This window comes from Pituophis catenifer, unplaced genomic scaffold, assembly GCF_029215685.1.
Source record: "Pituophis catenifer annectens isolate HBS135680 unplaced genomic scaffold, rPitCat1.0.hap2 SCAF_6, whole genome shotgun sequence".
NCBI classification, from domain to species: Eukaryota; Metazoa; Chordata; class Lepidosauria; order Squamata; family Colubridae; genus Pituophis; species Pituophis catenifer.
In genome coordinates this window covers 97554601-97578556 of record NW_027256886.1, presented here as the reverse complement: position 1 = coordinate 97578556, position 23956 = coordinate 97554601, and the positions used below count along the sequence as shown (strand labels likewise).

General features: G+C 42.7%; 1 protein-coding gene across 2 annotated transcripts in view; it reads right to left on the bottom strand.

The window, feature by feature from the left end:
- Window positions 1-22403, bottom strand: part of PRXL2A (peroxiredoxin like 2A) — a 40985-nt gene extending 18582 nt beyond the window's left edge. The window contains exons 1-3 of one of the 2 annotated variants that reach the window (XM_070945485.1): window positions 22311-22403; window positions 10367-10537; window positions 8577-8671 (exon numbers count right to left, since the gene is read on the bottom strand). In XM_070945485.1, the coding sequence (XP_070801586.1) occupies window positions 8577-8671; window positions 10367-10535 (264 nt within the window). In that variant the 5' untranslated portion in view covers window positions 10536-10537; window positions 22311-22403. Of the gene's footprint in view, window positions 1-8576; window positions 8672-10366; window positions 10538-22227 lie in introns of both variants that reach the window. The other variant, XM_070945484.1, reaches the window with a different exon arrangement.
- Window positions 22404-23956: the final 1553 nt, after the last annotated feature.

Sequence of the window (23956 nt, the reverse complement as noted above, 5' to 3'; positions counted from 1 at the left end):
GTGGGCAGACTGCCGGACTGGGGGGAGAATCCCCGGGGAGTGACGACTTCCAGACCCCGAAAAAGGGAGGCAGTGTGGATGCAACAGCAGAAGGAACGTCTCATGATAGATCAAGCCTTGCAGCTTATCCGTGATGTGGAAGAAAGCAGAAAAAACCGTGAGTCTTTTGAAACTCCTGTGGAGAAGGGGGAAGCAGACCCCAGGGGGGAGGCCGAAGAGACAGCCTGCGGGGGAGAGGAAGAGTTTGAGGAGGGAACATCCCAGGCTTCGGCAGCTTGAGGAAGAGATGCAGCCGGCCAGAGAACCCCAGCCCTGCAGGCCCCCCCCCCGCAGACGTAAAAAGCCAAAAATCCCCCCCCTTCCTGGAAAGTTTGATGGAAATCCTAAAACCTTGGGATTTTTCCTGACCCAAGTGTGGAACCACATGCAGGATTGGGGGGAGGACTACGAAACAGATGCGGCTAAAGTCAGAAGCGTTGCGAATGCCCTAGAGGGAGTGGCGGCTGAGTGGATGGTAGTTCTCCACAATAACAACTCCCTCCTGCTGAGAAATTACAACCAGTTCATGAGGGCCCTTAGAAGACGTTTTGAAGACCATTTAGCTGAACGAAAGGCGAGACTCAGAATGAAGAGCATTCAGCAGGGCCGGAGGCCGGTGGCAGAGTATATCCAAGAGTTTCGTGAACTGGCACCTTATATGACAGGCTGGTCAGAAATGGCGCTTTTGGAGAGCTTCAAGGATGGATTGAATGATGAGATATATCGAGATTGCAGGAGCATGGGGGTCCCCGATGATTTGGATAGATGGTACATAGTAGCTGAGGATGTGGAGATCGAGCTGAAACGGAGCGAACTCCGAGGAAGGCGGATGGGGGACCAGTCATCCTCTCTCTACCGTAAGGGGGCGGCCAAGATGACTGGCGGGAAGACCGAATTCAAACCCAAGTCAAAGCCCTTCACCTGTTTCAAATGTGGGAAGGAGGGTCACCGGGCGGCCGAATGTTTCTCCAAACCACCGCCAAAAGCCACCGGGGCCAGCCAAAAGAAAAGCGATAAAATACCCGCCAAAACCCGCGGCACCGCCCTGAAAGGAGAAGTCGTTGAGTTCACTCCCCGGAACCAGCGTGAGTTGGGAACTCCGACCAACGATGACGACAGCGAGACAGACTCCGACTCGGACATCGATGAACGGGTGAGTCACACGGAAGAACCCTTACTCATCCCCGTAGAAGTAAGGGTGCCCTCCACAGGAACTCACGCGCAATTGTTAGCCCTGTTGGACTCGGGATGCACTAGGTGCATAATTAGCCCCAAAGTAGTGGAGGAAATGGGACTGAGACTGAAAACTTTAAAAAGACCCATTGCATTTTGTCAATTAGATGGGTCGATTGCAGGGGGGGGGGGGGCCCAGCTAGTTTTATGACCGAACCCCTTGAACTACAGTTGGGGAATCATATAGAAAAGCTCAGCTTTATCGTAGCACCTGGCATGGAAAGGCCCCTAATTCTAGGACTGCCTTGGCTTCGTAAATGGAACCCACGAGTAAATTGGAAAACGGGGGTCCTGCGCATCCGTACGGCAGAACCACCTCCGGAAAAGGAAGGCCCCTCCCTAAGGGACGACGTAAGACCAGAAGGGGCAGCAGTAGCCATTAACTATATTGAGGGAGAAGAGAAAATTCCAAAGGAATATTGGGACCTCAAGGAAGTGTTTAGTGAAAAAGCGTCTGATAATCTGCCTCCCCACAGGGCCACTGACTGCACCATTGAAATACTCCCAGGGGTGAAGCTTCCCAAACCAAAAATATACCCCATGACACCTCGAGAATTGGAGGAATTGCGGAATTTTATTGACAAAAACTTAGAACGGGGATTTATCGAACGAGCCAAACCCAAGGTAGCAGCGCCAGTAATGTTCCGCGAAAAGAAAGATGGATCCTTCAGATTAGTTGTTGATTATAGAAACATGAACGCCATTTGCGTGGAAAATGTCTATCCCCTCCCACTTATGAAGGACATGTTGGCCCATTTAGGAAAGGGAAAATTTTTTACCAAACTTGATTTAAGAGAGGCATACTACCGAGTGAGAATAAAAGAGGGAGATGAATGGAAGACAGCATTTAATTGCCCACTGGGGTGTTTCCAATTTAGAGTACTCCCTTTTGGACTACAGGGGGCCCCGGCCGTATTCATGCAGTTGATCAACGAAGTGTTGCATGAGCATCTATATAAGGGGGTGTTGGTCTATTTGGACGATATTCTAATTTATTCTGACAACATGGCCGACCATATAAGATTGGTTCGAGCGGTCTTGAATAAACTCAGAGCAGCTGAACTCTATGCTAAACTTTCTAAATGTGAATTCCATCAAGACAAAATCGACTATCTTGGATATCGTATATCGCATGAGGGAATAGAGATGGACCCGGAAAAGGTCCGGGCAGTAATGGAATGGGCCGCACCACGCACCCGTAAACAGTTACAGAGTTTCTTAGGGTTTGCTAACTTTTATAGACAATTTATCCCCTCTTTCGCAAAAATCGCACTGCCAATTACAAACTTGCTCAAAACCAAAGGGGAAATAAAACCCAAACCCTCGAAACCACTAGAATGGACTATGGACTGTCAGGCCGCTTTCGAAAAACTGAAACGGTTGTTTGCAGCTGAACCTGTGCTCAAACACCCCGACATAGAACAACCTTTTGTAATACAAGCGGATGCTAGCGACGTTGCCGTAGGAGCGATACTCTTGCAAAAGAATGAGAATGGAATATTACAACCTTGTGCTTACACATCCCGTAAACTATCTGAAACAGAAAGGAGATGGGCCATATGGGAGAAGGAAGCGTTTGCAGTTAGATGGGCGCTGTTAACATGGAGACAATTTTTAGAAGGGGCAAAACATCCTTTCGAGGTGTGGACTGACCATAAGAATCTAGAAGCATTAAAAACACCACGCAAATTGTCACCCAAACAGGCACGCTGGGCCCAACATTTCAAGCGTTTCAATTTCACTTTACGTTACCTTCCTGGGGGAAAAAATTTCATGGCAGACGCACTTTCCAGATTACCACAGTACAACAGCATAAAGAAGGAACTGGTTCAACCAATGCTCCCTTTAACGCAATTGGCAACACCTGTCACTACCAGAGCGCAGAGTAAAACCGATCCAGAACTCTCAGGAGATTTACTTGAAAAGTTACGAGAAGCACTAAAAGCTGACGAGTGGTTTAAAATCCACTCGAATGAATGCACACTTCGCGATGGACTAGCTTGGGTTGGATCAAAATTGTATGTTCCGGCCACATTAAGACCAACCGTATTGCAATATGCGCATGATGCCAAAGCCGCAGGACACTTTGCATTTGTCAAAACTTTACATCTTGTTAAGAGGCAGTTTTGGTGGCCTGCACTAAAAAAGGACATACAGACATATGTGGCTAGCTGTCCAGTATGTGCCTCGGCTAAAAGACCTCCAGGAAAATCCCCTGGATTACTGCAAAGTGTGGCTAGACCGAACGCCCCATGGAAGGAAATATCTATGGATTTTGTGGTGGACTTACCCGACAGTGAGGGCTGCACTGTCATTTGGGTAGTAACTGATTTGTTTTCCAAACAAGTACATTTCATACCTTGCTCAAAGATCCCTTCAGCAAAAACCCTCGCAAAATTATTTATTCGGCAGATTTACCGACTACATGGGTCTCCGAAAAGAATAATTTCTGATAGGGGTGTGCAATTTACTTCCAGGTTCTGGAGAGAATTTTTAAGATTGATAGGCTCCGCACAGGGGTTGAGTTCCAGTCACCACCCTCAGACAAATGGTGCTTGTGAAAGAACCAATGGGGTGCTCGAACAATACCTTAGGTGTTACGTGAATTACCAGCAGGACAATTGGGTAGACTTGTTGCCATTTGCAGAAGTGGCGTATAACAATTCTGTGCATAGTAGCACCGGATTCACCCCTTTTAAGGTTGCATCGGGCCAGGATTTTGTACCCATTCCCGAGTTACCTCAAGATGATCCCCAAAATCCCTCTTTGATAGATTGGATGGAACAATTAAGGAGCACCTGGACAGTGACTCGGAAGGCATTAGATGAGGCACACCGAGCTCATAAGGCACAAGCCGATAAGAAAAGGTCCCCAGCTCACATTTACAAAGTGGGGGATAAAGTCTATTTGTCTACCAAATACTTACAAACCACCCAGAGGTCAAAAAAGCTGGGGCCTAAGTATGTAGGACCATTCCGGGTGATTAGACTGATAAATCCAGTGACAGTTGAATTAGAATTACCAAAAACCTTGAGACGGATACATCCTGTATTTCATGTTAGTTTATTGAAACCTGAACACTCATCTCCCCTAAGGGTTGATCATAGCAACCCCCCAATTCCCATCCTCATAGAAGGGGAGCAACATTTTGAGGTTAAGGAAATCTTGGACTCTAGAAAACACCATGGTAAAGTCCAATATCTGATTGCCTGGAAACATTTTCCACTATCTCAGGCTGAATGGGTGAATAAACGGGATGTCCGAGCTCCCAAGAAAGTACAACAGTTCTATGCCAAATACCCTGATAAACCTTGATCATTGTATATATTCTGTTTCTCTTTCTCTTTTTCCTTTTAATTAGGACTAACGTCTCTTCTGCAAGAGGGGCCGAATGTCAGCATCAGCTTTCCTGCTTTAGCTGCCATAAGAAACGGGGAGGGATTAGGTATGGAGCAAAGGGGGGGGAAGAGAGCAGGAGGGGGTTTGTCTTTGTAGGAGGGGACTTCGTGGGAATCGAAACTGGATTTCAGAAGGGGATGAGCGACCAACTGTCTCGACATTCCTGATGGATGACGCTGCCAGACGTGTTGCCACCTGACCTTTGGAAGACCTTTAGATTGGCTGAGAAAATATAAACACGAGGGGGGGAAGAAGCTTAGTAGATGCATTTCGCGCGTTTTGGTCACTTCCAGCTTTTCACTGGGATGTTAATCTTTTCATATTCAGTAAAAGTACCAAATTCTTCAAAATGCTTGAGTTTGGGGTTTTCTTTCCTGGATACTGAAGGAAGCATACCTGACAGGGCTAATCAAAAATAACCAAAAGGCCTAACGCAACACTCAGAGCACAGAGAAAATCCTCCCAGTGTGTCAGCAACTGAGAGAAAGACTGGGGATTCGGGTGCAAAAGGGGGCGTGGAGAGAGCACAGAGTAGGTAGATAAGTGGAAAAAAAGTTCTCTCAGTTGCTGTCAGATAAGAGGATTTTCCCAATGCTCGAGTGTAGTAGCAGCGTTCTGGAAAATAGTAATGGTATCTCAATGTAAGACTCCACTTCAACATAGTGTCACGTTATTTTGTCAGACAGCTGGTCATTTGCATCCTTTCAGAGAGTCGTTGAGGCCACTTGTGTCCATTCACAAGTTCCTGTGCCTGTGTTCATCATGACGAGACACAGGGTGGAAACATCCTGCAGAAAGCACAGCTCCACAATCCATTTGCACTATTCAGGTGTCCCTGAGGACACAGACAAACCTCCAAGTGGCCTCAACGACTCTCTGAAAGGATGCAAATGACCAGCTGTCTGCAAGGAATATAAATCCTTCCGTTCCCCACCATCCAGTCAGAGCTGAAGAAGCTTCTTCGATGAGAAGCGAAACATCTTCAAAGAAAAAACAGAAAGTCCAGTTGCCTCTTGAAAAAAAGCACCTTTGGGACATCCTGGACAAATGTTGTCTAATCGTTCTTTAAAAACTTCCAGTGATGGAACATCCACAACTCTGGGAAGCAGCTGTTCTATAGTTGTTCTGCCAAGAAATTTCAAGTTGGATCTCTTTAACAAGGTTCCACACATTGTTTCTTGTCCTGCCTTCAGGGCCCTGCAGAATAGTTAATCGCCTCTTCCCTGTGGCAGCTCTTCCAGGGATTGTCCATGACTGTGAACCTGTACCAAGAACTCCTGCTAAGCCAGTTCAAACCAGTCATCCCGCTAGGTATCTGGCCTATTTCCAGTTTAATAAGCTGCTGTCTCTGCTAAACTGCAGTGTTTCTTCTTTTCGGTTCGATGTTTTCAAATCCCCGTTCTCTGCCTTTTGTGCTCCTAGAGATTATACAGCGTTTTGTTCTTTGCCATTTTATTTTTGTCCAATTTCCCTGTACCTGCCAGGTGTTGTTTTTTTTAACATAGATTTAGAAATGTTTAAAAGCTTTGCTCTTCTGTGTTCCTTTTGATTCACTGCCCAAAGGATTGGCAGCTAAGGAACACAGAATATAATGGTATGCTTGAAACCAGAGAAAGATTTGCATTCTAACTAACTGAACATTCCTCCATTCTCAGTTAACAGAACAAACTTATAATCATGTTTACAGGAGAATTATAAATAAAAAGTCACCAGATGAAATGAGTTGCTGAGATTTCCATAATCTTATTCTATCCTCTTTCAATAAATCTTACCAAACCTATTACTGGAAAAAGCCTTGCTTTCTGGCCTGATATAATAGAGTAACAAGAGTTGGAAGGGACCTTGGAGATCTTCTAGTCCAACCCCTTGCTCAAGCAAAAGACTCTATACTGTTTCAGACAAAAGGCTGTCCAATCTCTTCTTAAAAACCTCCAGCAATGGCGCAGCCCAACTTCTGGGGCAAAGTCATTCAGGTGGGGTAGGTTATCCAAGAACTTGGTACACAAGCTGGAATTATTGTTCACATGTTGTGTGCACAGTGGTGGTAACAGAGAAGGCTCATGATCCAAGATGATCATGAGCCAAGTTGTGTCAACTTGGAGACATGTCCTTCTTTCCAGCCTCCTTCTGTGTTCTATTCATCCATAAGGTTCGATTGTTTACAACCTCATGGGTTTTATCAAAAATATGAGCCGCACAGTGCTTAGAATGCAGTACTGCAATTTGGCAGTTCGAATCTCACCAGGCTCAAGGTTGACTCAGTCTTCCATTCCAAGGTCGGTAAAATGAGGACCCAGATTGTTGGGGGCAAGAGGCTGACTCTGTAAACCACATAGAGAGGGTTGTAAAGCACTGTAAAAGCGGTATGTAAGTCTAAGTGCTATTGCTATGCAAGCTAGGCTACATTTTATCCAGTTTGAGGTGCATTCATTCATTTTAAAATTTGTGAACTATGGGCAGACTACCTCAATATAAATACAGTCCTGAATGAATATATCTAAACCAAAGCAATACCTACCCAAGGCTGGATATAGCAAAACATTCTTGTAACAGAACCAGACCATCTATCATCATGGTCCAATGCTTGTTCAAGTTTCACAGCTCTACTGAAGGCCAATGAAATATTTTATCCCACATCTCATATACTTTATTAACCATTTCTAAGCTCTGGTGGCGCAGTGGTTAGAATGCAGTATTGCAGGCTAACTCATTACCTACAGCCAGCAATTTGATCCTGACCGGCTGGCTCAAAGTTGACTCAGCCTTCCATCCTTCTGAGGTTGGTAAAATGAAGACCCAGATTGTTGGGGGCAATAGGCTAATTCTATAAACTGCTTAGAGAGCGCTGTAAAAAAAACATGAAATGTATGGTATGTAAGTCTAAGTTTAATTGCTATTAGCTTTATTCCTCTCCTGTAGATCTATTCTATTCCTATATAATGATCCTATTTCCTTTCTTGTAAACGCTGATCCTTTATTTCAGAAAATTGTCCTTTAGATTCATTCATTCATTCATTCATTCATTCATTCATTCATTCATTTATAAAGAGTTGTGGTGGCACAGTGGTTAGAATGCAGTATTGCAGGCTGACTCTGCTCACTGCCAGCAGTTCAACCCTAACCGGCTCAAGGTTGACTTGGCCTTCCATCCTTCCGAGGTTGGTAAAATGAGGACCCAGATTGTTTGGGGGCAAGAGGCTGACTCTGTAAGCCTGTACTCTTTACAGCCCTTAGAGGCTGACTCTGTAAGCCTGTACTCTTTACAGCCCTTAGAGAGGGCTGTAAAGCACTGTGAAGTGATATATAAGCCTAAGTGCTATTACTATTCTACTAACCTGTTCAGATAGATCTGAATAGGGTCTGCACCATGCATGGCATGTGTCAAATCTGTTTAAATGGGGCAGAAGATTCTTTCCTGAATGTGACTTTATGATACTCCTCACCAAACATTGGATCATGTAATGACTAGCTGCCATTTGAGAGGAAATGGGATTTCAGATTGAGAGGAAATCAGATTTTCTCCAACTAACGAATACTCTGTTTAACTGGATAAATGGCCTAGATACTAATATATAGAACATTCCATTCTCATTAAACAATGCATTTCTAAATGTGACCTATAACTAACATGGAGAAGTATCTTCTCTTGCATTATGAATTTGTATTATTAGTGATTCTATTATAAGTCTCCTGCACATAGCACCAGATCACCGCATAGTTTTGCTAGAGTGTTATCACTGCATTTTTGTGTCTAGGCGAGTCTTGTTGGTACATTAGTATTCAGAAAATGTAGACAGCACATCAAGCACCCAAGCTGTGATTTCTGTCCAAGACAATAACTGATGGGCAAGTCAATAGGGCAGCTGGTTTCAATCAATTCTGTTCTACTGGAGAACATACATTACCTCTCTGCACAAAAATCATCCAGGCCGCCTCACCGCCATGATGACCGCACCCTTCATCTTCCACAGATCCTTGGCTTTGAATGTTCTCTGTTCTCCTTGAGGTCCAGGGAAAGAAAGTTAAAGTGAAGATCCTTTAAATTGTGCTCACATCCTGGTAAACTCATGGAGAAGTCCAGATTGTTGTTTTAGCAGCCAAGATGGAAGTGATTACCAAACTAGGTAACATCATCAAGGTTAGGACCACTAGCACTGATGATGCTATTTAGAAAACAACCAAGCTTAGAAAGCACCAAGGACCCCACAATTGAACCCTGAGCTACAAATATTTGCTTCTATTGGTAGCCTGTAACTCTGAGATTCTCCCATCCAACTTCTAAACAAGTCCGACTCTGCTTGGCTTTTCAAGATCAATCAAAGCGTACCTTAAATCATGAAGAAATGATCTGGAGACAATTAATTCTATTACCATCTATTGGGTCAGTTTGAGCCATGCTTCCCAGGAGTTGTAACCCAATATATTGAAGAACAGCAAGTGGAAGAAAGTCTGTGCTATTTTAACTCCATTTGCATTTACTTTCTCCTGAAGAGTGTTTTGGAAGAACATCTGAATTCTAAAAGTCCACAAGTTCACCTATTTTCCAAACTAAGCCCCACCTTCTGTTCCCAAACTATAGAACCACAAAGGTGTTTTTTCAGGAGGCAACTGGACTTTCTTGTTTTTTCTTTGAAGACGTTTCGCTTCTCATCCAAGAAGCTGAAGAAGCTTCTTGGGTAAGAAGTGAAACGTCTTCAAAGAAAAAAACAAGAAAGTCCAGTTGCTCTTCAAAAAGCACCTTTGGAACAATCATGACCTGGATGCTGAGAATATTTAGACTTACAGAACCACAACTGGAACACAAGAGGGAATGTATTTTTGTATGCATTCTTGTATTTTGAGTGGAAAGGGGGTGCTTTTTTCTGAAAAAACAAACTTCACACGTAAATGAAATGAAACTCTAGACAATTTTCCAAGTGATGAATGTTTCCACCTCTACATCTCTCTAGCAGAGTAAAATCTGAGGTTTGCTATTAGCCCTTTACTCACTCCAGAAAAAAAGTAGATTTGTCTCTCCGGTGCATTTCTATAATTTGCAATTAGGAACTGGTGTGTTCTGGTCCACCAGCAGCCCGCGGAGCTGGCAGCGGAGTCAGACAGTGAGGAGGCTGGGGAGGACCATGAGCCAGTCCTGGAGTCTGGGGAAGGCCCGGACGAGGGCTCTGCGTCGGAGGCAGAGATGGGGCCGGGCCATCTGGGAGTGATGTGCAGACTCCGGAGCCTCCAGAGTTGGACAGCAGAGAGGCAGAGGAACAGGCAGAGCCTGTTCCTAGCGCACGCATGCGCAGAGCTGCCAGAAGGCAAGAGCAGCTAAAGCAAAAAGGATGACTCGGGAGTAAGGCCAGGAGATGATTGGCCCCTCCCATAAGGCTTAAAAGAGCAGCAAAGGCTCTTGGGGTCTTTGTAGGAAAGCAACGTTGCTAAATCTGTTTTCCAGTCGGCATCTCATTTCTGAACTTTGTGGGGCTTTGCCAAGAAAGGCCTTTGGCAAGGTGCCAAAGAAGATAAAGGTTTGTGATAAGCCTGAAGGACTTTTTCTGAAGGACTTGTTTTGGAATTAATTTGGACTAAGCTGGGAATGAAGTAATTCTCAGCTGTTACAATAAAATAGTTTTGTTTGAGACTAATTGTGTCCTGTAATGACTAAGAGAGCCTAGGTCACAACATGGTGAAGGATCTTCCTTCTAAGTCTTACCTTGGCCCAGAGTCTTCAGATCAATTTCTTCTAGAAAGTCCATTGAGGCCATTTCTGCTTTAGGGAGAAACAAATCCGTGTTGGCGAGGATCATCCCTGTTACAGCAGCCCCGATGGCTCCAAGTCCGAGCGTCCACATTGCTACCGAGAGGTCAATCGGTAAAGACATCTCTAGAAAATGAAGGAAAGACCGGTCACCCCAGCTGCCCAAAAGATTTTAAAATTTTAAAAAGGAAATGAAGACGAGCTGGAAGGAATAACTTAAATTGAATGTCTAATTAATTAATTAGAACAGATTTTAAAAGTGTGATATATGCACTGAAAGGAAGTTTTAAGTCAGTTTTGTATGTATAAAATGAGTAGGAAAATGCATGTTCTGTTTCTTTAAGTAATGCTGAATAATTCCAAAGTCTGTAAAATACTATTGATTAGATTTTGAAGTAAGAAAAGAAAAAAGTTCCATTGCATGAGGATAAACTCGAGGGAGAGATTCGAATGTCATGAACTAAATGGACTTAATTGGACCTATAATTAGTAAAATACCAAAACTAAAAAAAAAAAGAAAGAAAGAAATGTTTTCTCCCTTTAGGGTTAAAAAAAAAATTAAAATGCTGTATTATTCCCCAAAACAAAGAGAAGCAGAGATGGTCAAATTGATTCTTTTATCCAAAGGAGAGAATATATGTAATTTTGTCTTTATTCTGAAATTGCTTCCAGATTTTGTGCTTGCAATGGAAAAAAAAAAAAAAAGAAACTTTGATTTTGTTTTTGTTAACTAGATAGGCTTATGGTTATAGAAATGGCTTGTACATACTGTTGTGTAAAAGTTGTGATTATAATATTCTCTTCTGAAACTTCTGAAGTCAGTGCCTTTTTCTTTTCTTTTCTCCCTTTACACTATTATCTCTTTTTTCCCCTTTTCTTGTTTTTCATGTCTTTTTATTTCTTTGTATTTTATACTTGGATAAACTAATAAAAAATTTTCAAATTTTAAAAAGGGAGAAAAGGAACGAATCTCATCCAGGACATCAGTACAACGGGAAGGTAAATAAGGTTTCTGTTGAGTCAAACTCAGCTTCTACTGTAGTGACCACAGAGATACGTCCGTGCAATGTTTTCTCAACAATTGCATTACCCATTTGATAATGAAATAATCTTGCTTGCTTTGCTGCAAAAAAATGGAAATGCTTTCCAGAGCAGAACTGGACACTGGGGCTGGCTGCCAAATTAGAGTTCACATCATGCCCCAAGCATTGATAATACAGGCAGTCCTTGACCCTACAACCATTCCTTTAATGAGCATTTGAAGTTACAATGGCATCGAAAAAAGGAACTTATGACCTGTTTTCACACTTATAACCGTTGCAGCATCCCCATGGTCACATGATCAAAACTCAAGACGCTTGGCAACTGGCATGTGTTTATGACAGTTGCAGTGTCCTGGGGTTACGTGATCCCCTCTCACAAGCAAACTCAATGGGGAAGCCAGATTTACTTTACATCCGAGTTACTAACTGAACAACTGCAGTGATCCGCTTAATAACAGTGGTAAGAAAGCTTGTAAAATGGGGGCAAAGCTCACTTCACAACGGTCTTGCTTAGCAGCAGAAATTTTGGGCTTAACTGTGGTTATAAGTCAAGGACTACCTGTGCACATCGCAAATAATTTATTCTGGAGTTACGAGAACATGGGTAATTGATCCCTGTCCGGAAAGAAAAGAATTTTGCAATTGGATTTCTACTAAATAGCAAGAAACCAGAAAGGCAACTGAGCTTTTAGATTAGACTGCAGGAAGGAATGAAATTTCCTCCAGGATGGCCGCCATTGCACGAGCCATTCTACTAACCATGTTCGTGGAGGTGTAGGGAACTTTCACGCAATCCCAAGCACGAATGGAGTACATCCAAGGCATCTCCTTAACACAGGGCTTCTGAATCCAAACTTCTGTGAAAAAGTAGACCTTAGCAATAGTCCTTAAACTTATCTATCATTTCACAGTGTTTTACAGCCCTTTCTAAGTTGTTCAGAGTCAGCCTCTTGCACCCAACAATCTGGGTGCTCATTTTACTGACCTCGGAAGGATGGAGGGCTGAGTCAACCTTGAGCTGGTCAGGATCGAACTGCTGGCAGCTGGCTGAGTTAGCCTGTAATTCTAACCACTGCGCCACCACGGAGGGACGGACAGTTAGATGATTAGATAGATAGATAGATAGATAGATAGATAGATAGATAGATAGCAATAGCACTTAGACTTATATACCGCTTCACAGTGCTTTTACAGCCCCCTCTAAGCAGTTTACAGAGTCAGCCTCTTGTTCCCAACAATCTGGGTCCTCGTTTTACCAACTTCGAAAAGGATGGAAGACTGAGTCAAAGTATCACTTTGAGAACTTTTCCTTCTGGTTCCCAACAAAGTAAACTCTCCTCGCCAGCAACCTAGTTTCCAGAGGGGGACACTGAGTCAGAAGTTGTTTCTGAAGCCAGACCTTGGAAGCTATCAAAGTCTCCCTTAGGGCAATCTTCCAAAACAAGGTGTGATTGCACAATGTTACAAGCCACCAGCTGGGAAGGAAAGGATCATCTCAGATGTTTAACATGGAGGATTTCATGTGCAAACTCATGCAGAGCTGATAGGCTTAATCTGTATGTATGCACGCGCGCACCCACACACATTGATAAAAAGGAAGATAATTTCAGGCAATCATGGAGCATCCTTATCCTAGCATGGTGGGGAAAGAGAAGAATAGGAAAAGGATTGTTTTTGGAGTTCTGATATACAACACAACCACATCCACGTGACACCGGATTGCCAAAGACAAAGTATTGAACTGAGTCTTATCATCCCCAGCCAGTAACGGCCTATGTGCTCGGCTCCATGAAAGAACCCCAATGGAAATAATTCTGATCAAGACATATGGCTCAGTCTCCTGTTTGCATGTGCTTGTATTTGAGAGCTTTAAGGAAGTGAAAGCAAGGAAAGCCAAATAATGCTAAAAATTGGCCACCTGAATTTATGCCATCGAGTGCTGCGATGACCCAGATCCTGAGGATCATCAAAGCCTCAAACTAAGTCTCAGCAAATGACAAACTCTACTTTAATCTAGATTTATCCCAGGCTTTCTGGGTTCTAAAGGGGTAGCCCATACTTGCTAATGAAAGAACAGTTGTCTACTGGCAAGTCTATGAAGAGTGGAACTGGAAGAACAGAAGCTTAACTAGCTACCTAGCATTATGCCCATCAAATTTATTATTACTGCTTATGACTGAATGCAAAATAATGATTTATTAAATGTATATACTGCCCAACTCCAAGCAAACTTGTTTCTCTTATCATCATTCAATGAAATTCTAGCCAAACTAATATCTATGAAGTTAGCATTTTTTAAAAAAGAAATCCAAGGTTTAAATTGTGTGTCCACAATTGGTTAACAGCTGAATAATATTATTAATGCTGGAACCAATCTTCTCCCACATAAGCATTTTCCAGATGTTTAGAATTCTTTGAACCTAATCTAGTTACTTCACAATTCAGGTTTACATCCTTTGGATAGATCCTAAGTTTCTGCCTAGTGTGTAGTTCAAAAAATTAAAAACACTGAACCATCCATCATTCCCAGTTTTCCTGAAATATAAATTTCTTTGTCAAATGTTTGTGACAGTGTTTAAGCAAGGTTTTTTTAACAGCTTTGTTCATCTCATATAACAGATTAACAGAGTTGGAAGGGACCTTGCAGGTCATCTAGTCCTGCCCAAGCAGGAAACCCTACATCTGCCTCTACCCAGGATTGAACTCACAACCTCCTGATTGTGAGGCAAGAGCTCTATCTCTAGGCCACAAATAGCACATAATCGTGAATGTGTAATGCAAACACTAAGACCATCATTAATCTGGAAAATTGCTGACTGTGACATTAATCCATGCTTGGTGCTATCTGCAATGAGAAAGAGGCAACACCACCCCGAACCAGTGGTAAATTGCTACTGGTTTGCCCCGGATCAGATGAACCAGTAGCGGCGGCAGCAGAAGGCTCCACTCACCTGCCCGGACGTCTCTGTACATGCTCAGAAGCATTGTGCGTGAGTGCAAGTGCGCACGCACCCACGAGTGAACCGTAGCGATGGGATTTGAATCCCATTACTGCCCCGAACCCACTGATGTTGTGATGCTTTAGAGGTTTCACAGAAGTACACAACTAACAGGAAGATGTTTTGACGTCTGCCCTGTTGCAAATCTGTCTTGTAGGGTCTCCTGAATTGGCAACAGGAAGAACAGAAGTGAGAAGAGAAAGTCTCCCTTGGGTCAAGCTCAACTTCTGGTGACCTTCCAAGAAATTGTCCTGACAAGAACAACAATGTTGGTGCCACAATGGAGAACGTATGTTGAATTGTTGGGTCCTTGGTATTTTCTGAGTTTTCTTCGGATTGCATGTCACCTAGCCTGGTTTTAAATTTTAAAATATTTTAAATTTTGTGCCATATAGTATGCCTTACTTTACTTGTGTAATGAATAAACAAACCTAGGTTGGTAATGAAACATCTGCAGAAGAGAAGCAAGCATGGAGAATACCAAGAACCCAGTATTCAAAGTAGTTTGCTATACCCTTTTTCTGAAATGTTTTCTGGACTTCCCCATCTGGTCTGGAGCCCTGGGATTTCTTGCAGTTGTCCATCTAAGTATAATTAGTTTGAATCTTTGCTTAAGTTTTTTCAGATCAGCCAAGGTTGGATAGCTGCTGCTATCTACCCAATTATATCAATCAGAATAGAGCTGGAAGGGACCTTGGAGGTCTTGTAGTCCAACCCCCTGCTCAAGCAGGGGGCCCTATACAATTTCAGATAAGCGGCTGTCCAGTGTCTTCTTTAAAACCTTCAGTGATGGAGCACCTACAACCTCTGGAGGCAAGCTTGTTCCACTGGTTAATTGCCCTCACCGTTAGGAAGTTCCTCTTTAATTCCAGGTTGCTTCTCTCGATTAGTTTCCACCCATTGCTTCTTCTCCTGCCTTCAGGTGCTTTGGAGAATAATTTGACCCCCTCTTCTTTGTTGCAGCCCCTCAAATACTGGAATACCACTATCATGTCCCCCCTAGTCCTTCCTTCCTCTAGACTAGCCAAACCCAAATCCTGCAATGGTTCTTTGTATGTTTTTGTCTCCAGGTCTTTAATTATCTTAGTTGCTCTTCTCTGCACTTTTTCCAATATTTTTCAATATTCAATATTTTTCCCAAAAATTTTTTTTCAATGAATCAATAGTCTGAACTTGGATAAAGTAGCTTAGTCTACCTTTATGTACATCTTCCAGAGCATTTTGTACACTGCAACTACTGTTAAACCTTCCTAGTACTTCAGACCGCACTAGAGCAAAATGCAAGCACTAGCTATGCAGCTAGTAATCAATGTATGATCATTTACAACGGCACTGGAAAAAAAAGAGAGATTTATGACCAGTCCTTGCACTCATGACTGCTTCAGCAGCCCCATGGTCACATCAAAATTTGATTGCTTGGCAACAGGTGTCCTGGGGATCACGTGACCATCATTTGTGACCTTCCCAATTGGCCTCCTACAAGCAAAATCAATGGGGAGGGGGAAACTATTCACGTAACGACCGTGTGATTCACTTAACAACTGCAGTGATTTGCTTAAATGTGGCTAAAATAGGTTGTAAAGTCAGACATGATTCACTCTACAACTGCCTCGCTTAGCAATGGAAATTCTGTCCCCAACTGCCATCGTAAATCGAGGACCACCGATAATGAACGTCCCCTACAAAAAGCAGAATCACTTTTCTCCCTGTTATTTTCCTACCTTTTTTGTAGGATATAGAATCCATATCCTATTATCATTTTGACTTAAAAAGAATAAAATAATCCAAATACAATATGCATTGCTTACATAAAAAACTAAAACATTGCATTTATCATTATAATCTACCTTTCCTTAACAACAGTAAGCAAAATAAACAAGTACTAACCCCTCCATACAGCGTATCCCATTGCCTCAATTCTATTCTATTGCATATATTCTATAATTCAATTTTATTGCATTATATGCTGATCAAGTGTTAAGGTTTTGGCTTTGCAGAAATTCTTAACTATTCTTAATAATTTCTGGATTATTTTGGTTTCATAAAGCCTTGGTACTTTCCATGACAAATACCAGAGTTCCTTTTATGTGGCTGCATTAAAATTCAACCTAAGCGCCTTCCCTGATGAATGAAGAAGAAACATTCACATAATTTTAGGACAAGATGGGGGGGGGGTGTAGCTCCACCAAATAGCCTTTCCTTCTAGTATGAAACACGAATGAGAAGTAGCATGGAATACATTGGAGGAGGCTATGGCGGTCTTCAGAGTTTGGCATGAATTCCAAATATATCATAGGAATAAAAAGAGACACCTACCGGCTCTCACATGGATGCTAAACTTTTGGAGACCTGAAGACCTTCCCCTTTGAGAAGTCAAAACCTCTCTGAGCAAGTAGAAGGCAGGTTCCGCAGGAAAAGTCTCCAGGAAACAGGGAGATGTTAATTCAGCCCCTCTTAAAACAAAACGTGGGTAGGACAGGCTGGTTGCCAGCCAGAGGAACCTTGGCGTTCCCTCCAGTGAGTTGCTCCAAGCAAGATCTTACCCAACACGCCTTGTGTGGAAACAGGGCTGGGTGATTAGACAATTGTACAAAGAACGCAGTTCCCTAGGGATCAGGAGTCTTGGGTGAGGTTATCACAAGGAGGGATCTGAATTAAGACACGATTCACCAGTATGTAAAGGAGGTGTCACACTTAGGCTTACAAATGTTAATTGAAAACATTAGCAGCCTACTTGACAAGAAAGAGAAGAGGGAGGGAGGGAGGGAAAGAAAGAAGGGAGGGAGGGAGAGAGAAAAAGAAAGAGAGAAAAGAAAGAAAAAAGAAAGACGAGGGGAGAAGGGAGGGAGGAAGGGAGAAAGGAATCCAAGATCACATCTTCCAGTTCAGTTGGACTCAAATTCCCATAATCCCTAGACAGCAAGGCTGATAACCTCATGCCCTGGGAGCTGAAGCACCAGACACTCAGAAAAAAAATGGGGGAGGCTGATTTAAACAACTGTATCTTTGTGCATTGTTTATTGATTGTTGTGACACTGGACTCCATGCATCTGCAAATGCTCAAGATTTTGCTTGCAACAATTCTAGCAGGGATGCAAACACCTCCCGTTGGCATTATTGCAAATCTTGATTGCAGATTATACTGCTGAATTTTAACAGATCCTGAAAACTAAAACCATCATAAATACGAGTCAGTTGCCAAGCGTCTGAATTTTGATCACCTGACCATGAGGATGCGGTCGTGTGAAAAACAGTCGTAAGTCACTTTTGTCAATGCCGTTGTAACTTTGAACATTCACTAAATGAACATTTGTAAATCTAGGACTATCTGTACCATACTATGTGAACTCAGTATAGCTGGAAGAAAATGTCTAAACTGGTTTAAAGTTTTAAATTTTCATTTTTAAAAAACTGAAGTAATTTAATAAATAAATAAAATCTATACAATAAAATGAAAAAAGAAATCTATTTGCTATTTGTATGCATATATACCTGACAGAAATGTCAATAGAGATTCTCCGTCATCCAGGTCACGGTTGTCCCAAAGGTGCTTTTTCAAGAGGCAACTGGACTTTATTGGTTTTTCTTTGAAGACGTTTTGTTTCTCATCCAAGAAGCTTCTTCACTTCTGAACTTCTTGGACGAGAAGCAAAACGTCTTCATGGAAAAACAAGGAAAGTCCAGTTGCCTTTTGAGAAAGCTCCTTTATATACATTTTTTTTTTTTTTACCTCTGCCGCATTTCTTCGTGCTTTTTTTTTTCTTGCCTTGGTTGCCATTTACCATTAGTCCTCGACTTACGACCTCAATTGAGCCCCAAATTTCTGCTGCTAAGCAAGACATTTGTTAAGTGAATTTTGTCCCATTTTACGACCTTTCTTGCCACAGTTGTTAAGTGAATCACTGCAGTTGTTTAGTAAGTTGTTATTAAGTGAATCCGATTTTCCCATGGATTTTGCTCGTCAGAAGGTTGCCAAATGGTATCATGTGATCTCGGGCGCTTGCAACTGTCATAAACATGAACCAGTTTGCCAAGCCTCTGAATTTTGATCACGCGACCATGGGTAGGCTGCAGCGGTTGTAAATGTGAAAAATGGTCATAAGTCGCTTTTTTCAGTGCCGCGGTAACTTTGAACAGTCACTAAAGTCGGTCCCTAATTATTCCGTAGACTGAGTCAGAAAGAATTTATTCTCTACATTCAAATTTGAACTGAACCCCAATAATACCAGAAATCTAACCCATTTAAGGCTGAGGCATTAAACAAATATTGTGAATGTTTCACCATGTGTTTTTCTTTCACCAAATCACCATACAATGGAGTTATATTTATATTGTAAATAATTGTATACAAATAATTGTAAATAAAATGAAGGGGACAAGTAGTAAATTGGAATAATACAAAGAGAAATAAGGGGAAATTGTGAATAACAAAGAAAGACCATCACGAAATAGCTGTAAAAAGAGTATTCATATAAATGTTGTATGTCTTGTATTGTTATATTATGTTATTAAAATAATAAAAAAAATTAAAAAAGAAAAAGCACTTTGGGGACCACACGGGCTATGACAATCTTGCAGAGAGACGGGCAGCAAATAAATTGAATAAATAATTATTTTTGGTTAGAAACATCTCTCCCCAAAATAGGTAGTCCTCAACCTTACGACCACAACCAAGACTGGAATGCTCATCACTAAGTAAAGTGGTCATTAAGTGACTTGTTGCCACTTTACCTACCTTTTTTTTTTTTTTGGGGCCGTGATTGTTAACTGAATCAACCATGGTTACTAAATCTGCAAATCCAGCTTTGAATCTGCAAATCCAGGCTCTCCCAATGGAGTTTGTTTGTCCAAAGCTAGCTGGGAAGATCACGGATGGAGATCGAGTAACCCTGAGATGCTGCAACAGTCATAAATACATGCTAGATGCCCAGCAACGGAATACAGGTAGTCCTCAATTTACAACAGTTCCATTTAGTGACCATTCGAACAGCACTGAAAAAAGGGGGTTATGACCATTTTCCACACTTACGAACACTGCATTGCATTGCAACTCATGGTCACGTGATCAACCTTTGAACACTTGGCTACTGCCTCATATTTATGATGGTCTCGGGTGTGCTCGGCTCACGCCATCCCCTTTTGCAACCTTCTGACAAGCAAATTCAAGGGGGAAGCCATGTGACTGACTGCAGCAATTCGTTTAACAAACTGTGACCAGAAAGGTTGTACAATGGGGCAAAACTCAACTCATCTCACTTAGCAACGGAAACACTGGGCTCCATTGTGGTTGTAAGTCAAGGACTACCTGTACTGAGCACGCTGCAATGGACACAAGGGCAAGGACCTGCTGAAAGTTTTTTTTTTCAGTATTGTCATAACTTAAAATGTTGGCTAAACGAACAGTTTTTAAATGGAAGATTAACTGGAAATCATTCTACATTAAGAACTATGAATGTTCGCTAACTGACTTCACATGAAGGAATGCACTGATCTCACTGCTTTTTATTTATTTTTATTTTATTTTGCACCCAGGGCTATTTTTGCATATTAAAAAGGAACTGCAGGGTTTTTAAAGCTTACAATTTACATGCATAAGTTTTGAGTTGCACTGAGACATGTTCAGGGATGCAACAACCTGAGGTCTCCTATGCAACTTTGAAGGTAATTGCTACAGCTTGTATCCACCCTGTATATTTTAATTCCATTCTAATTCCATTCAACAGCACGAGGCAGCTTTAATAAATTATAGTCCCACCCACAATGCCACTTGTTTGTTTCAGATTAAGGGTGGCAAGCAAATCCAGTTAATTATCAGGTCCACCTTAGGTTTTCAAACCCAGATCTAGGTTGCTTCTTTTTTAAAAAAATTAAAATTTAACAAAATCTATTTTTTCTATACATTAGATTGTATGATATGTATTAAATAGGTTTAAATAATGGTTTAAAACTGATTTATCTTTTCTGCGTGTTTAAAATCTGGGTTTATTTAAATCCAAAATAGGGGGGAGGGAGGGAACTGGCAAACACCACTGGCAACCCAAAAGGTGCTTTTTCAAGAGGCAACTGGACAATTGCCTCTTGAAAAAACATCTTTGAGACAACCATGACCTGGATGACTGAGAATCTCCATAGACACCCACTGGGAAATCCGGAATTCAATAAGATAAAAATAATTTAGTTTAAAATATTTGGGTTTTTTTTTTTTTGGTCTTTCTTTTTTTGGCAATCTGAGTTTATTTGAGCACAAAATCTTGTGGGGTTTTTTTGTTAAGGAAACCCCACCAGCAACCCTAATAACTCAACTTTGCGGTAAGCAAACCTCTGGAGCCGATTCTACAAAAATGTCTGTAAGAAACCAGGACTTTATTCTTCTTACCGAATCCAATTTCTCAATGCGGTTGAACCTACGCGTGTCCCGATTGAGCAGAATAAGGCTTTCAGAAATAGAGAAACCTCTTTTCAACATTTGTACTTCTGATTTAGCCAATAAAAAAAGAAGAAATCGCGGTCGTCCCGTTTTCCTGTCTTTGGTGAAGCTAATGGATAAATAGGTTAATTTCTTAAGCCTCATTCGGAGCGCACACCTAAAAACATTTACATCTGAAAAACCTGCAGGGAAACCTGAAACAGCTAGCTTTCTCTCGTAGCATTCCTTCTAAGCGATAAAACACCCATAAGTTTTCCTAATTGCACAAATTGTGACACTTTGCACTGGCGTTATTTGCTTTTACTGCATTGCATTCCCAAACATGTGATCGGAGCGCAAGAGAACAGAGAAAAAAATGCCATTTCCATGGGGGTGGGGGAAAATTCTTAAAACACAAAAGCAGCAGAGGTCCTTTGTCCTAAAGAAGGGCTCGTAACCCCCTTTGGAGCCACGTTTTCTGTTTCTGCAGCATAAAAAGATCGGATACAAACGTGCATGCAATGAAATGGGGCTTTGCTCCCCGATTTCGACAAAAGTTCTATCCAAGCTTGTTTCTATCCCACATTCGTAGCTAGCAGCAAAAGGGGGAGAGGAACGGCGGGGGTCGGAAAAGCAAGCTTGAATCTAAGCCTCTCCAAATACAAAGTCAGGGAACTTACAGAATCGCAGAGTTGGAAGGGATCTTGGCGGTGATCCAATCCCACCCCCAAACTCAACCCTGGAGATGCTTACAGGATTATAGAATCAGAGTTGGAAGGGACCTTGGAGGTTATCTAGTCCCAACCCCTTGCTCCAGTTGCAGAAAGCACCAAGTTCGAAGAGCCACCCCGCGGACTCCTCCCTTCTAGCTGGACTCCTGAGGATTTTGCAAATAGGTCTATCCTGGGTTTTATTTTATTTTTTTAACCAAGAGATGGGAAACGGTTTAAGGTCTACCTTGCTTTCTCCACTTTGCATCAACGCTGCTGCTTCTGGCACCTGGTCCCCGTGGTCAGTGCTTCTAACCCTCCCCCCACCCTGTTGCAAAACCCCGGATGGCCACTAGAGGGCGGCAACCAACCAAATGTGCCACCTCTTTCTGCTGCTCTCTAGCGGCCGCCCGACTAATTGCAGCTCCGAGCCGAGTCCACGCGTGAATCTTTCGTAAAATAACTCATCTCTCCACACCACCAGTCCTCTCCCACTGGGAGTGGATGATGCTCTCGGTGTGGCACCCATAAACTTCCAAAGGGGGGGATAAAGCCCCCAAGCCTGAGTCTTTGCAGAGGACAAATACCGCTTCCCGGGGAGAGGGGGTTCTGCAAGGCTTGACACCCGCCTTGGCTGGCGTAAGGATCGCGAACTCACATTCAGATCTGCAAATGATGCTCTCGCCGGCTCTCCATCCCCGCGCTCCTGCACCACAACCGCCAGCCCACACCTGTCCTCACCTGCAGCCTAAATCCGCAGTTCTGGCAGCCTTCCCATAGCCCATAAGCCCCCAGGGCACGGGGGCGGGGGAGTCTCCATTCAGGCCGACTAAATCAATCGGTGAGACGGCGATTCAATCCAGCATCCGGAGCGATCAGGGTTTTAACCAAGCGATGCGCAAAAAAGCCCTTTGATCCGTAGGCCCAAAAGGGCTGCAGCCGCCTAGTTTGCAAAGCTGATGTTTCTTTTGTCCTTCGGAAGAGCTGTAGATGTTTGTGGATGTGTTTGTCGGGCTCAGCTAACCCAATACCGATTGGCTTTGGCTCAGAATAGCATCTCTGCAAAACTGGGCTGCAAAACACTGCGCGTTGACACCCCAGGGTGGTTGTTGGGCTCTTTCCTTGTATTTTACCCCCCCCCTAGCAGCCGTCCTGGAGTATTGCAGCCCTGGTTTTAACAAGCCTGGATTACAGCCTCCAAACAGAGAAAAGGGGTTCAGATGATGAAATGAGTTGTGTGAAGGGGTTGCGGGACCGAAAAGTGAGATGTTTCAATTCCTGTAATGTTCAGCCTTGACTGTGACCACTGGGGAAGTCTATGGAAGGAGTGGAAAAATCCCAATGGCCAGATTGAGGAAGTCCTGAATGCAGGTTCTCCCAGGGCTGGCAATTCAGAGTGGGACAGAAGTTGGAAAGCATGGAATGGGCACAGAATTTTTGGGAAATGAGCTGAAATTGTGGTTTTGGGCAGATTTGAGGATATTGGGACTCTACTCCATACCCTAACGTGACTCTTGAACAGAAAAACAACATTTCTGCTCTCTGGATCCATACATTGACACCTTCAGGACCTTCTCAGGAAGGGGATCTTGGAGCCTGGCAGTAAAATCACCCAGTATTTCCAGATTCGGAGAACTGCTTTAGGGGAGACACCGAAGTAAACGTCTTGGTGTTATCACTTCTAAGCTGAATGAAGTCTCACCCACCATTTTAAAAGAATGGCCTCGCTTATTTCTAAGACCACACCTGGAATACTGCAACCAATTTTGGTCACCATAATACAAAAAAGATGTTGAGACTTTGGAAAAAGTTCAGAGAAGAGCATCTAAGATGATCAAAGGCCTGGAAACTAAAACATATGAACAACAGCTGCAGGATTTGGGTTTGGCTAGTATAAAGAAAAGAAGAATTAGGAGTGACATGATAGCAGAATTCCAGTACTTGAGGGGCTGCCGCAAAGAAGAGGGGGTCAAATTCTCCAAAGCATCACAAGGCAGAACAAGAAACAATGGATGGAAACCGATCAAGAAGAGAAGCAACCTGGAATTAAGGAGAAACTTCCCCAGTGGAAGGCAAGCGCCTTCAGAAATCGTGGGCATTCCATCACTGGAGGTTTTAAAGAAGAGACTGGACAGTCACTTATCTGAAATAGATAGGGTCTCCTGCTTGAGCAGGGGGCTGGACTAGAAGACCTCCAAGGTTCCTTCCAGCTCATTCATTCTATTCTCTGGCTACTTTGATAAGCTACGCAGGGCACAAAAAGCAAGTGAACCTAAGGCCAGGCCAAGGTTTAACTAAGTTGAATAGACAACACAAGGATTCCTGGAGATTTCACAGATATGTTTGTGATGATGTAGTCCCAGAACACAGAGCACCATCTTATTTTA